The sequence below is a fragment of the Bombyx mori genome, chromosome 10 (assembly GCF_030269925.1).
Source record: "Bombyx mori chromosome 10, ASM3026992v2".
Classification (NCBI taxonomy): Eukaryota; Metazoa; Arthropoda; class Insecta; order Lepidoptera; family Bombycidae; genus Bombyx; species Bombyx mori.
Genome location: NC_085116.1, coordinates 2627333 through 2642655, shown reverse-complemented (window position 1 = coordinate 2642655; position 15323 = coordinate 2627333). Strand labels below are relative to the sequence as shown.

General features: G+C 38.2%; 2 protein-coding genes and 1 long non-coding RNA gene across 4 annotated transcripts; 1 reads left to right on the top strand and 2 right to left on the bottom strand.

The window, feature by feature from the left end:
- Window positions 1–375: 375 nt before the first annotated feature.
- LOC101740019 (YEATS domain-containing protein 4) lies at window positions 376–4111 on the bottom strand. The gene is made up of 4 exons (XM_004930299.4): window positions 3849–4111; window positions 3401–3682; window positions 2885–3074; window positions 376–2245 (listed from the first exon to the last, which is right to left on the bottom strand). The coding sequence occupies exons 1-4, from the start codon at window positions 3894–3896 to the stop codon at window positions 2073–2075; spliced, it is 693 nt and encodes a 230-aa protein (XP_004930356.1). The 5' UTR covers window positions 3897–4111; the 3' UTR covers window positions 376–2072.
- Window positions 4112–4198: 87 nt separating this feature from the next.
- On the top strand, window positions 4199–8392 carry LOC134199474 (uncharacterized). The gene is made up of 2 exons (XR_009973982.1): window positions 4199–4491; window positions 8225–8392. It is a non-coding gene; the product is annotated as an uncharacterized LOC134199474 (long non-coding RNA).
- Window positions 4841–14782, bottom strand: LOC101739887 (uncharacterized). Of its 2 annotated transcripts, none has more exons than XM_004930298.5 (7): window positions 13964–14782; window positions 10715–10845; window positions 9651–9867; window positions 8543–8660; window positions 7535–7602; window positions 5991–6221; window positions 4841–5697 (listed from the first exon to the last, which is right to left on the bottom strand). In XM_004930298.5, the coding sequence occupies exons 1-7, from the start codon at window positions 14057–14059 to the stop codon at window positions 5152–5154; spliced, it is 1407 nt and encodes a 468-aa protein (XP_004930355.2). In that variant the 5' UTR covers window positions 14060–14782; the 3' UTR covers window positions 4841–5151. The 2 variants fall into 2 exon arrangements, with proteins under 2 accessions (XP_004930355.2, XP_037869389.1); XM_038013461.2 differs by having other exon boundaries at window positions 10715–10855; window positions 13964–14773.
- Between the last annotated feature and the right edge of the window lie 541 nt (window positions 14783–15323).

Sequence of the window (15323 nt, the reverse complement as noted above, 5' to 3'; positions counted from 1 at the left end):
AGCAGTAATGCGTTTCGGTTTGAAGGGTGGGGCAGCCGTTGTAACTATACTGAGACCTTAGAACTTATATCTCAAGGTGTGTGGCGCATTTACGTTGTAGATGTCTATGGGCTCCAGTAACCACTCTTAACACCAGGTGGGCTGTGAGCTCGTCCACACATCTAGGCAATAAATAAATATATAAAACCTGAAATTTGTATGCAGCTGGTACAGTGCTCCTAGCGGCAAACATAAGCAAACGTTCCAACTCCCTACAAATTTGACTTAACTTTTACGTTATCGAGAACGTTAAAAAACTCGCACTAAGCACACTGCACAAGCACTGTAAAACTGTAAAGTATTCGAAACGATATAAATACAGTGAAAGACACGGGATCAACCTGTAAAAGTATTTTTAATAATACTAATTTTTTTCATTACACTACATAGGTGAATTATTGATTGATAATATATTAAAAACATTTTTTTTATTTATAAACGTTTATAAGTTTGTAAATAATAAATATACAATAGCACATTGATTGTAATCAGCGGTTTTACTTTACAATTTGCATACGGGGTGACGAAAAAACAATCGTTTGCAAAGCTAAGGATAAAATAAATACACCTACCTTCGTTCATGTTTGGCAAATTTTAGGCCAATTAACTATGCCTCAGAGACTTTTCGTTTAGTCCGTCTAAATGTATTCCCCTATTTCTAGCCTAGATAACAGTTATTACTATTTTAGTAGAAATATTCACATAGCATACGATCGACTACTGACATACCAGATTTTTTTTAATCAATTTTACTACGAAATTAATCCTGGCAAATTGTGTCCTGTGCCCTGTCCTGTTGATATTGGCAACTGATATACATTTGACGTATATTAAGAGATATGTTTTTAGATATTAAACATCCACACACAAAATAAATAAAAATGTTCAGTTTATTTTTATTTTTATTGCCCTTGTAGGCAGACGAGCATACGGCCCACCTGATGGTGAGTGGTTACCGTCGCCCATGGACTTCAGCAACGCCAGGGGCAGAGCCAAGCCGCTGCATACTAGTATTTAATATCATTATACCTATGATATTAAATACTATTATACAATAAAGAATTCCTATTTAGGAGGAACTAGTGGAAGAGAAAATGACGATTTTAAAACTCTTTGAAAATGGATTTTCTGTCTGAGCAGTTTTCTTCAATTTTAACAGAAAAAATCCCATTAAACTACTTAAATTTACTATAATAATTTTCACTCAAACTACATTGACTTTTCATTCAGTCTTTATATTTGGGAATAGTCTTCTGAATTTTCATTTATATAAATTTCTTTATCGCTTATTAAGCAGTATTCACAGTGTATAGATATTGTGATGTGAAATCATCTCGATGCCTCCAATGAACACTACTCTAACTCAAAATTTTGAAATTTTAGTTTTCCACGCAAATCGCTTCACTATGTTAAAAGTATTATTACAATTAATCATTATTGATGAGGTTCAAAGCAAGAGTAAATCAGCTAGTTACACAAAAAAACCATAAATATATCTGCAATAATAAAGATTTTATCAACTTTTTTCGTTTAAACGCTCCTCCTGTAAATCTACGAATTTGGAGTTAGCGTAATGTTCATTGGAGGCATTGATCTGTTAATCTCAATTGTACACTTGTAGTATAATAATTGTTCCACCCTTCAAACCTGAACACGTAATTAGTACTACATATTAGATGGTTTGGATAAACAATTTCCAAACATAAGGCAAATGGCTACAATATATGAACTGCCATCCAAATAAAAACACGAAATACCATAATCGAAATGACAGCCTTTTTTCCTTTTTTTCGGTTTTAGCATAGACTGATTACACTTGGAAGCTAATTCAGTAATAAGTAATAGTTCAGTAATAAGTTCAGTAATAAATAAATTCAGAGAGTACATTCATTAGGTTAGGGTTATGAATCTCTGATCCACTTTTTTCTTATGGAAGACACTTACACTAAATATTCAATAATATGGTTACTTATTTACTAGCTTTACAACGTTTTTTTTTTTGTAAAATGGTCTTTGTCATTTGTCGTTTAAAATTACATCATTATATTGTTCCCTGAACTATTCTGTAGTTTGGCAATTTCTTCCTTGAACTTAGCTATGGTTTCCTTTGCAAGACTAAGTTTCTCTTTCAGCTCTGATATCTCTGTCCTCACTTTTGTTTGAGCTTCTATTATTCTTTCTAAAGTCTTCTCTTTCTTCTCTTCAACTGGAATGTGATAAACATTATCATGGAAAACTTTATCACACATTTTTTATTTATTGTTTATTTGGGTAGCTCACAGCCCACCTGGTGTTAAGTGGTTACTGGAGCCCATAGACATCTACAACGTAAATGCGCCACCCACCTTGAGATATGAGTTTTAAGGTCTCAGTATAGTTACAACAGCTGCCCCGCCCTTCATACCGAAACGCATTACTGCTTCACCGCAGAAATAGGCAGGGTGGTGGTACTTACCTGTGCGGACTCACAAGAGGTCCTACCACCAGTATAAAATCACATCAAGTGCATTGACAAATAGGTAGGACAACTAAGGTGCAAGTTGAATGTAGAAACTATTATTTGTTATGGAAGAATCCTTGACAATCCATGAGACTGTGGGCGGCAGAAGTAGGGTAATATCAGTGACCTTTTCACCAGTACACTTTGACATGAAAGGTTACAAAATAGATATGAAAAGATAAGAGAGAAATATATATTAATGACAGCTATCCTAAGCTGACGTTAATAAAAATAAAAAAAATTAAAGATTTAGTGTTCCAAATCAAATTTATGTAAGTGTTTATAAAATGATAATTATTATTCTTTATTATTTGCTTTAAAATATGTATAGCAATTGAAACTTACAGTCCGTGTCATGTTTCCAATGTCCATTCGTAATTGGTCTGACATTCTTTAACAGATGCTGCATTAGTTGAGTTGGTTCTTGGAATACTATCTCCTCATAAGATTCACTGACGAGAGCATGTCCAAATGTTGGGGGAGTACCTTCAGTGACTGGCGATTGGAATAATTTCAGTATGTGGTATAGAGTAAGCTGTAATCAAAGTTTTATCTATTTTAAAATTACTACAAGTATGAAATGTTTTATCATTAAAATTGTGTATTTTGGGTTTGAATCAAATATGACATAACTTTTTTTAAATTGCCCTTGTAGGTGTTCCGCCTACCTGATGGTGAGTGGTTATCATCATCCTTGGAGGTCAGAAATGCTAGAAGCAGAACCAACATGCTGCCTACCGTAAATTACTTATTTGCAGTAGACAGCAGGTTACATTTACTCTAAAAAGGTTACCCTTTTTAATTTTGATGATAAGAAATATGATATTTCATCATTACTAAAAAAATCAAGACAATACTTACTGGTCTTTCATTGGGATCATGAAAGTATAACTTTATAACGATCTCGAACTCTCCCCAACCAGTCTCCATGAGTTCGTAAGGGGGCTTGGTCACGATCCTATTGGGGTTCGCGTAGCTTTCGTGAAGTTTGAAGTGAACTTTTTTGATGTAAGTCGACATATCCTCGTTTGCGTAAGGTTTTACATAAACAGTCCATTGATGTGTGTGTCCATCCTCTTCGCGTTTCTTGCCGAAGTAACGGGCTATATTACCGTAAACTATAGGCTTTACTATTGTTAGACCCTGCCGAAAATATGTTTAATTCTTCTTTAAGTGACGGAACTTGTTACCACGCTTCGATTGGACTAACAGACAAATTTATTGGTTTTTATTATTGTAAGATGTGACTTGGGAGTTCAAAAATATATTTGTTAGTAAAACTATCTTCAAATTCGCGATACAAACGTACCTTCACACGGCCGCCAGAATCTGGCCCGAAATCTGTCGTAAGGCTCATATCAATATCCACTTTGGACGACAGCTTGAATGGTTTTTATTGACTGTTTGTGAAATATATCGCAATTCTCCTTACGGAGTGAAATTTAACCTTACTGTCGGCGAATGAATGTAAACAGTGTAAGTAACCATAAATAAACCAATTTGAATATTTCACTAATTTGACACTGACATTTGATAGTTCAGTGACAGCTAAGATTGTCAGTTTGACTTTCAAAATTGGTAACGATGCATAGACCTATAACGATGTCCTATACATAGATTATACACTTAATATTGTCCTATATTTGTAATATTGTTTTATGTACCTATGCGATATAATTTCCAAGGACAAGTTTGATACGGTGAAGATGCCATTGTAAGACAATTTAAACTCTTATTCATTAACAAATTGACAGTTCTGGTGTATTTTGAATATATAGATTAATACACACAAAAATTATGCCAGATTTTTTTCAGAAACCACTGTAGTCGATTCATTGATAATGTATTTCTTTAAATGAACAGATTACCTCATGACAGAGATCAAAATTACAGTTGGTATGGCCATCCCACCGTTCAAATCGAGAAGCTATACGCAGGTATAGGAAAAAAAGGTACTTACCCGTGTGGGCTCATATCCTTACCACCAGTAAAGCAAATTTATAATTATTACGGACATCACTTTATTACACCACGATATACCTTCACCGGTGATTGACACGCTGGCCTTTTTTATTTATTTAATATATTACTCTTCATGTAAAATATACATCGGCGGACTTAATGCCCAAGGCATTCTTTACCAGTCAACCAAGGGTAGTGCAGAGTAAAGAATGGTAGGTGCAATGAAATTATTATTAAATTTAGTCTTAGATGTTCATATAATTGGTTTATAGGATAAAGTGGTTTTAAAGGTAAATAAAGATAGTTTGAAATCACGAACTAAATAAAATTAATAACACATATTTTTAGAATTTTATTATAAGAAGGCAAGTGAACAATGGTCCAACAAGCTCTTTTCTTACACGCCATAAGTATAATTGAATTACATTAATTTGACTAACTAATATCTTCAGCTCTACAAAATGAGCACACGAACAATCACAACATTCAGAATTGAGATACTTCTGCCGCTCGGGACATTTCAAAGGCAAGATTCAGCTAATTAGGCCACAGAGAATTGTATCACTGAAATTTGTATCAAAATCATCTATCTTTTAATATTCAGACTGAGAACTCTGTAATTGTTGTCATAATAACTTTTGTTTTGTTCGTTAAAACTTGTGATCGCCTTGCGTTTCTAATTCTTTCAGTAACGGGTCCTTCTCTTCTTCGAGTCTCGATGACTTCGAGCTGTGCCTTGAGGCAGACACTCTTTGAGTAAACGTCAGTAGATTGGGCACGATGGAACTGCAGGGCGTTGCGGGCGCTGATCGTGACGACAGCCTCGCACCAGGCGATATTCTTGAAGTCCTAACCGGGTACGCTGCCGTCAATGGCATGTATAAGCTCGATTTTCTTGTTTTAAGCGCTTTCTTGGCGGCTTCCAAGCGTCGAGATCTTCTCTCTTCAGGTGGTCTTTGAAGCGTTGATTCTCTGGAGACTTGAGTAGGACTGGTGGGCTGCGGTGGTGACTCGCATTCGGGTGACGGACACCGGAACAGGTGTCTCAGCTCTAGAGGTTCGCGGTCAGCAGCAGATTCACTATGATCCGAAGGCGATCTGAGAGCTGGAGGGGAAGCGCCCAGTCTTGGTTTACAGCTACCGTCACAATATAGTTCACAATCTAACAGTTCCATTTCGAAGTCATAGGAATGACCCTGGTGAAATAAAAAAGAAAACATATTTTAATATACGAAAGACATCATAATGAATTATTTTTACGTTTGTGTTAATTTGGGGCATGATTATAGTAGTAATACACAGATATCAAACGGTATATAACTAAACTTATTAAAAAGTTAGCATCTGATATTATTATAACCTTTACAATTCATTAGAATAACATCTTATAGACGTTTTTAAATTACAAACTTGACAGCTTAAAGCAGGCCTTATCAGTAATATGATGATAGACCTAATTATGTGAATGGCGAATGATTTAAAATCTTACTAAGGATTGCACAGGTGATGTGATGAGGTTCTCTCGGAAGCCGATGGTTGGTTCATGAGGTCGTGAGGTTGTGGATTCAGGTACGGGGCGAGGTCGGGCTAGCACGGTCCGCGGCTCCCTCGGCTCCGTCAGGGAGGACAGCGAACGTAGCAGCGAGCGCCCGCAGCCGACGGCGCCGCACTCCTCGTAATTGCTCGCGCACGAGTACGGAGGCGGGATGACTGAATTCGCCTGTCCGAACACAATTACAATATAATTACAGTACATAGTACGATTACAGTATACCGTACAATTACAGTACACAGTACAAATACAGTACACCGTACAAATATAGTACACATTACAATTACAGTACACAGTACAAATATAGTACACCGTACAATTACAGTACACATTAAAATGCAATTCATAGTAAAATTACAGTACACAGTACAAATACAATACACAGTACAATTATAGCAGTGCACAGTACAATTACGGGAATCACAGACGGATCAACTGTAGAACAGATCAGCAAGCAATGTAGGTACGCCTAATGAAATATGAATTGCTTTAGAACTGATTTCTGTATTTATTTACCAATAGAAGACTTTCAGACGAGCTCAAGGACGACACGATGAAGAAATATTACTGGAGCGTATAGAGACTTTATCTTTAATGCCACCTTCTACCTTGAGGAGGAGGCATAAGGTTGAAGTGCTAAGGGATGCTGCTAACTAAGCGGATAGCCATGGGCTGTGAGGGTTTTCACTGAACACAAGAGTTAAAAGTGAGGTGATTCTTTTCTATTCTTCAGCCTGTGTCCAGCCAACACTGAGTGTAGGTCTCTTGCACCCCATTCTTTTCGGTCTCTTGCCTTTCGCATTCAGTCTTTACCAACTATTTTGACCAGGTCATCAGTCCACCTCATTGGTTGTCTGTAAATGTGGTGATACGCTGAATCAGACAGCTAGTGTGACGCGAACCGAAGACTTTACCAGCTGCCCTCGCTTTGGACCTCATTGGCAAGATTTTGACATTAAGTAATATTTCATTAGGCAGCTACGTTTGCCCTCTTCAGCGTTGGTCCTTTACATTTTGTCGATGTTCGTGGACGTCATTACGTTTTTACTACGCACGAGTGTATTATAGTCTTATTAATGAGAAATAGAAGTTCAACACCTCAGTAATATCATAAATACAATGTCAATTAATTTTTAATACGTTTTTATTAGCTTCAGACGTATGTATGTGTTTGTAACGGAATCTTTGAACATGATTTCGACCCCCTTCAAAACGTCAGATTAACTCGAAATTTGATATACTTATTAACGACCGATGACAATTCAATATTTAAAAAAAAATTGAAAAAATTTAATTTCACCTAAAAAATTAAAAATGAATAAGTTTAAAAAAATACGCTTTCATATAAAATCCAACTATAAAATAGAAAATAAATTTTAATAAATTTGAATTAAAAATAGTGTAAGAAAAAAAAAATTTTTTTTTTTTAAACGTTAAGTTTTTTTAATCTATTATTTATTTTTAAAGTAAAATTGAGTCACCTCATTTGTTGCGTTGCATAAGAAACTGGAATTGAGAGATTCTGCTGTACTCGCCGCCGATAAAGAGCCTGTTAATATTAAAACAAACTATATAGAATTATGTCTGAAAATTTATTATATTCGTATAAACGAGTATATAGTAGTAATAAAAATAAATATATATAAGTATATAGTAGTAATAAAAATAAAAATAAATCTAAACTAACAGTGGTAAGGTTAAGTTTCGTCAATTTTAATGCACCTTCGTGTTTTTTAACTTCATCTTTGATTAGATCTAACATTTTGCTAGACGCGTTTTTATGTTTGCGAGCTCGGAGAACGACTGTTGTCGGATGCTGAGGTAAGTAATTGTATAATTAAATTAGTCCCTTTGCATGTGCAATCGTTTAAGCCAATTAGTGCGTGAAAGGAAAGAAAAATATTCGTCAGCTATTACGATTATTAATAGATCTTTTTTCATAATGCCCAAAATACGTGTATCAGATACCTATGTGTCAGAAATAAAGAGAAAGTCTCATTTTCATATTCCTTGGTCATTTATTCCAACAAATCCTCAGTCCTATTTTGGATCTTATCGTTAACAATTTAAAACACAACTTTGTTGTTACACAATAAAAATATATTGGCTTGATATTTAATTATATTTGTTTGTATGTGTATGTTGTATGTTTTTTAACGTCATTTTCGCAGACTTCAAGATGTCCGATTGACTTGAAAATTCGTGGACGCATCAAGGATCGATGATAGAAAAATGTTTTTTATCTTTGTTCTAATACCGTGACGTGACGTCATCAGCTAAAAAAAATTGTCAGTTCTTTTTTTTGTTTTTTTAATCTACTAATATATTATTTAAGCTCATATTATTTTCAAAGTTCATTGCAAAAGAGATAAAAAGCTAACTCAATTGATGTTCGAAACCAATTTGATGACGCTTTTATTCCTTCGCAACCTTCAAGAACCAATAAACACTGCCTTAACTGAATATCTAATTAGATTAATTATAATCACCTGGAGCACGGATCACGTAATTCCTGAAATAGTGCACCATGAGATAGTTCCCTCCTGATTTAGCATCACTGTCTCCGTAAGTAATGACTAGTGGATACAGGTCCGGTTTAGAAGTGACCTGCAAAGATTAGGTACGTAGGTATAATAGAGGCTGTATAAAGATCGTTCCCCAAGCCTTAACTGAGAATAAAAAAACTGTACTAAGGCAAAGGAAAACCTGTATTCAATTTCAAAAGTAGTTAATATTTGTTAGGTTTTTTTGTGGTATAAATTGGTTAACCAGCTCTCTGTAGACCTGGTGGTGAGTGGATACTGGAGACCATGAGTATTTTTACATGCTGACAACCACCTTGACCTTAGAGGTTGCAGTTTTAATTGTAAATCAACTATCCTAACCCTAATCCAAATTTAATTTAAACGGTCCGTTTATTTGATGTTTTCTGGTCAGAAGGATCGTGTTCTTGAATTGTAACCAAGAATTTGTGTCTTAAGCTGGGTATCAGTATTCGTAATGTGATACCTATGCGGATACCGGAAAGCGGCGAACACCATGGCGGTCGTGAGGCTCTTCATGTGTTTGACAAATCGATTCGCATATTAGGAGTGTTAAGAGCATCATTTTTTATTTTTTTATTGCATAGATGGGTTGACGAGCTCACAGCCCACCTAGTGTTAAGTGCTTACCGGAGCCCATAGACATCTACAACGTAAATGCCGCTACCCACCTTGAGATGTAAGTTCTAAGGTCTCAGTATAGTTAGAGCGGCTGTCCCACCCTTCAAACCGAAACGCATTAGTGCTTCACGGCAGAAATAGGCAGGGTGGTGGTACCCATCCGTGCGGACTCACAAGAGGTCCTACCATCAGTAATTACGCAAATTATAATTTTACGGGTTTGATTTTTATTACATGATGTTATTCCTTTACCGTGGAAGTCAATCGTGAACATTCGTTAAATACGTATTTCATTAGAAAAATTGGTACCCGCCTGCGGGATTCGAACACCGTTGCATCGCTAAATACGAATGCACGGGACGTCTTATCCTTTAGGTCACAACAACTCTAAATTCCAATTACTTTTTCAATTAATTCTAAATACTCCAATTACTTCAGAATAAGGTGGCGGTGGCTGATGGAAAGAGCCGCATCGGCTGTAGCGCGGCGGGGGGTACACCGAGCCGGCGGAGTCACGTTCCGAGGCCGGCCTCCTGACGCAGCACGCAAACGAGCACATGTAAAACCCTGATTGTGACCGCTTGTAGAACAAACACCAGACACAGCACACTAAGATGCTCCCGAGTGTGCCAAGAACGAATAGCACCGGCCTGAAAATAATCGAAAATAATCTTTATTGGTGGTAGGACGTCTTGTGAGTCCGCACGGGTAGGTAACACCACCCTGCCTATTTCAGCCGTGAAGCAGTGATGCGTTTCGGTTTGAAGGGTGGGGCAGTCGTTGTACTGTAAAAACTGAGACCTTAGAACTAATATCTTTTTATTTTTTATTGCTTAGGTGGATGGACGAGCTCACAGCACACCTGGTGTTAAGTGGTTACTGGAGCCCATAGACATCTACAACGTAAATGCGCCACCCACCTCGAGATATAAGTTCTAAGATCTCAGTATAGTTATCTCAAGGTAGGTGGCGGCATTTACGTTCTATATGTCTATGGATTCCGGTGACTACTTAGTATCAGGTGAGCCGTGAGCCCGTCCACCTACCTAAGTTAAAAAAGGGTGCGTGTACTTATGTACGCGGGTAAGAAGCTATACTTTATTTTTATTTAATTTTTAATCAATTTGAAAAAAAATCGATTAAACATCCTCAAACACGCATATTGGACATCCCTTTTCTTGACGTCATATAAATTCGGTAATTCTCGGTACGGTTCGGAAAGTTCACCTGCGGCTATATTCAGACTCGCCAAGTTACGTCGGTCGTATTGTAATGAGCGATTTAGTGGGCAACTTCATTCTGTTAATTTTGTGTCACGGTGCGCGCGCATCGTAAAATTTCACTCTCATCAAAATAAAATAAAAATGTCTCAATGACTATGAGCTGTAGTTAGCTCTAGTTGTGAAATCGTTTGCCTATTATTGTGCTAATAAAAAAAGTAAACTATTGTAACCATAGAGTTAGTATTATACTATGGTATTATATTGTAAACCTTACCATTGAGCATACCAGGGATACACATAGTCTTTGATCTGTTCGTCATCTCGGCGAGCGGGCGGTACGTTGACTGTCGTGCAGCATCCAGGCAAGCAACCTGATCCTTCAGGACAAATCGGCTCGCTCACACACTGCAACAATCTTGCAAATGTAAACCGCATTACAGCTTATCATTAATTAGAATAATATACCTACAAAGGCTGAGCCTCATGAGCTTGCTCTACCGAGGCTACCGGGGATTAGGTAGGTAAAAAAAAGTGTGAGGAAATGAATGGTAGGACCTCTTGTGAGTCTGCACGAGTAGGTACCACCACCCTGCCTATTTTGTGCCGTGAAGCAGTAATGCGTTTCGGTTTGAAGGGTAGGGCAGCCGTTGTAACTATACTGAGACCTTAGAACTTATATCTCAAGGTGTGTGGCGCATTTGCGTTGTAGATGTCTATGGGCTCCGGTAACCACTTAACACTAGGTGGACTGTGAGCTCGTCCACTCATCTAAGCAATAAAAAAAACAATAAAATCACAGTCTCACGTAACTTATCGTAATAAAACAGTATATTCGCTTGCCGCTAAAAGTTTTCTCCTATTCGTAAGCCATTTGTGAAAGAATTTCAAAATATAAAGGCGTTTGCCTTCGTTCCCGGAAACTTATACCTACGTAAAAAAAATAATAGATAAATGTTGTTTAAAAATAGCAGACCTTTGAAAGGAGCCTCATTGAAATTCTAAGCACGTAGACAGATACGTCCCCAGGGCGCAACATATCTTTTTCAAACGAACTTTTCAAGCGATTTCTAAAGAAGATCGTTTAGGCATTCATAGCCTACGTCGCAAAACTTTGCTAAGAGATGGGTTTTGAAAACAGCGAAATCTAAAATGGTGTGGTTCATAAAATTTCACGGGTAGGTGAAAATTTTCTGCCTATTTCAGACGCGTTGCGGAAATATTCATGCGTTCCACTTTCTCGGATAATGTATTCTTCTTCATTATTGTACTACTAGACACGCCCGGCGGTTTCACTAGCAATATACTTTTTTTGTAATTCAGAAATGAAACGCGTTGCGTTTTCCCGGTAAAATTAATTCCTTGTGTCATTATCTGGTGGATAAACTACGAGTAAAGTTATAAGTCACGTAAAATCAGGAAACAGCGTAGCGGTCTGGTAGTTTTTGTTGACTAAAAGTATTCTATGTACTTATCCAGGCCAAATTTCAAAACCACCAAACCATCCAAACACATAAACTTTTACATTTGCATTCGTAAATAGATATATAGTTTATAAGTAGGCTAAGTATATAGATTGAAACTTCAACCTTATGACATAAAGCTGCTTTCAGACTACGCTATACTATAGTGTCATATAGCGTATATTTAACCAATAATATATAGTACCTACAGTGTGAACGTGTCCATAATAATGTATGGTGTGCGATATTGTTGTGCTATGAGCTATATACTATTATATTATAGCGTAGTCTGAAAGCGGCTTAAAGTGTGTGGCGACACATTACGGTATCCATTTAAATCTAAACCGTAACTCCGTGCATATCAAAAAGACAGGATTCCTCAAACCCACTGAGTATCTCGTTGGATTTTCTCAGTGGGTCGCGATTCCGATCCGGTGGTAGATCCAGCGAAGCCCTACTCTTGCTCAGGCTAATGCTAGTTTGGGAGGCTTGACGACAAAGGGAAGATCTTCCACCGAGCGGATGATATTGCTCGGTAGACCGACGGTCCGTATGTTGTTGTTCGGAACTTGTATATATGCGCTTTATCTTGAAAATGTCGTAAGCGAGATTCAGGCATCTGTCAATTATCTTGCGTTGTATGATGGCTACCCGCCACATCACTCCCCTCCGAGACTGGAGGTCGTGTCATTTTTAATTAGCGTTGTCCGTGCTGAGATTAGCTTGCAAGGGCCAGTGCTGCTCGAAGCCTGCGGTGAGTCGAGGCTGAGCTTGAATGCTGCGTGCGTGTCGCCAGTGCTGCTCGAAGTCTGCGGTGCGTCGAGACTGAGCTTGAATGCTGCGTGCGTGTCGCCAGTAGTCCATGTGTGCAGAGCTGCCACGCCGGAGATGTGTGACCCCAAGCGTTGATGATCCGGTCGTGGGCTGCGACGAACTGTAGCGGCGTGATGAGGCAGTGAAGTTGCGTGCCGTAGGACCAGGAAGTGCGGTGAGTCGGCTGCGATGGTCCTGTTGAGGCTGCGATGCTGGCTTGCTGTGGGACGACTGTCAATGACGTACTTTTATCTGCGAGAATGCGGGGATTGTGGTAGCCGAAGTTTATGATGCGCTGATGATGAATCAGAAGGTTGCGTGTTCAAATCACGTCGGGGTCACCAGTTTGGGAGGCTTGACGACAAAGGGAAGATCTTCCACCGAGCGGATGATATTGCTCGGTAGACCGACGGTCCGTATGTTGTTGTTCGGAACTTGTATATATGCGCTTTATCTTGAAAATGTCGTAAGCGAGATTCAGGCATCTGTCAATTATCTTGCGTTGTATGATGGCTACCCGCCACACTAGCAAATCCTCTCAGGTTTAGTTCAGCGAGTTCAGCCTTATAATAGCCTCTTATTCTGCCAACGATTGGGTATTGTATATGCAATATAAACAACTCTTCATATTGTTTTGCTAATTAACGTTCGTATGAAAATCAATTTTTACAATTTTGAATTAATGAAAAATCACATTAATATATTAAGGTAAACGGAACTGTTTTCTATTTTGTATTGAATTAACTTAGATCTAATGATGAAATATGAACCAGTTTCTGCAAATTAAAATAGAGGAATACAAACACCACGTGCTTATTCAGAGCACGGCGCATGAATCCCGCCGATCGATCGCACTGTCAAATGTAGGAAACGCGATGCCACAAGTACCTCTCAACCTCGTGACCGGATTTGCGACAGATTTAGCAAACATCTCATTATAAATTAATATAAAATCGGCTTAGTGTCTGCGACTTTTAATAATTTCTGAACCAATTGCACTGCTTATTTTGTACGGTTACTCGTGTTCGTTTAGAATATTTACTTAACTGGTTTTTTTATTTAATAATACTTAAAATTTAGGACATCTCATGGTTTAAGCTGAAAGTCGAATTAACGGAATAAAATTAAACACGATACATATTACATTGAAATATTTTAGTAACTACTTTTAAAGATTCAAACGTTTTTCTTTTTAACTAAGTACATATAGGTTTCATAGTTTCAAACTAGGTGGATAAATTCACACTTACGGGCGTTGATTGATTGACAATTAAAAGTCCGAGCATACACAAAGCGAAAAAGGCGAAAATCATGATTGACGTGAGCAGCGCGGTCCGGTTGTACATCGGATTCAGTTCACATCATTTGTCGGATAACGCGACAGTGCACGGTGCACCGATCCGCCGTGAGATTTCCGAGTTATTCGTGACACTCGGCATTTTGCAGCGCCATCTGTTTCCCGCAGGAGAGCGAGCAACGGACTGAATATTGTTGGCGCCCACCAAGGGGCGGTTACCCCCTGCTTTCCCCTCGCCTAGAAGTTACTTCAGTAACGATATATCGAATATTGCATCGTGAAGAAAATTACATAATGTTTTATTTGGCTTAATTTAACTAGTTTTGGCGATTGAACTAATTAGGTGAGAAAAATTAAATCTGTTCTAAATTTTTTATGATAGACCTAATATTTCGAATTATATTAAGGCAAATGGCAAAGAGATTATGGGGTTTCGCTGGTTATGTTACGTATGTACTACGAGAAACACACAAAGGATGTTTTTGGGATGATCACAAGTTTTAGTTCCGCTCCTTAGTGCAGAACTCTCATCCTGAATACAGGGAACCGTTTTGTTCACCGTGGTTCATATCATGGAATACAGTGCATTAAAAACATAATCTTTCTCAACTCTCACTCGGCTTTAGGATTCATTTCCCTCCTCGGTTGTTTTTAAGTGCTATCATAAACCATTAAAGAGTAAGAGAAAGAGTAAAAGAGCCAAACAACTTTCTAAACATAGGCGTATATAATATATATAGGTCTTACCACCAGTAATTACGCAAATTACAATTTTACGGGTTTGATTTTTATCACACGGTTTTATTCCTTCACCGTGGAAGTCAATCGTGAACATTTGTTCAGTACGTCTACCCGATGATATGTAGGCGAAGTAAAATGTCCCTTAGAAATAAGGTGACACTCTACAAAACTTGCATACGCCCCGTCATGACCTATGCAAGTGTAGTGTTCGCTCACGCGGCCCGCATACACTTAAAATCATTTCAAATAATCCAATCCCGTTTTTGCAGGATAGCCGTCGGAGCCCCGTGGTTCGTCAGGAACGTCGACCTCCATGACGACCTGGACTTAGAGTCCATCAGTAAGTATCTTCAGTCGGCGTCCATGCGCCACTTCGATAAAGCGGCACGACACGAGAACCCGCTCATCGTGGCCGCCGGTAACTACATTCCCGATCCTGCGGACAGAATGGAAAGCAGTCGACGTCGCCCAAAACACGTCATCTCGGATCCTCCCGATCCACTAACGGTGCTTTTAGGTACTTCAAGCACCGGTCACCGTTCTCGTCGAACCCGTCGCTTGCGACGAAGGGC

Bases quoted from the DNA above. Each gene is read 5' to 3' on its own strand.
- LOC101740019 (XM_004930299.4), bottom strand. From the start codon at position 3,896: ATGAGCCTTACGACAGATTTCGGGCCAGATTCTGGCGGCCGTGTGAAG. The intron at 3,075-3,400 runs GTAAGTATTGTC...CTTTGATTACAG, and splicing joins ATGATCCCAATGAAAGACCA to CTTACTCTATACCACATACT. The intron at 2,246-2,884 runs GTAAGTTTCAAT...ATCACATTCCAG, and splicing joins TTGGAAACATGACACGGACT to TTGAAGAGAAGAAAGAGAAG.
- LOC101739887 (XM_004930298.5), bottom strand. From the start codon at position 14,059: ATGTACAACCGGACCGCGCTGCTCACGTCAATCATGATTTTCGCCTTT. The intron at 9,868-10,714 runs GTAAGGTTTACA...GATTATTTTCAG, and splicing joins TATCCCTGGTATGCTCAATG to GCCGGTGCTATTCGTTCTTG. The intron at 5,698-5,990 runs GTAAGATTTTAA...TTATTTCACCAG, and splicing joins CATCACCTGTGCAATCCTTA to GGTCATTCCTATGACTTCGA.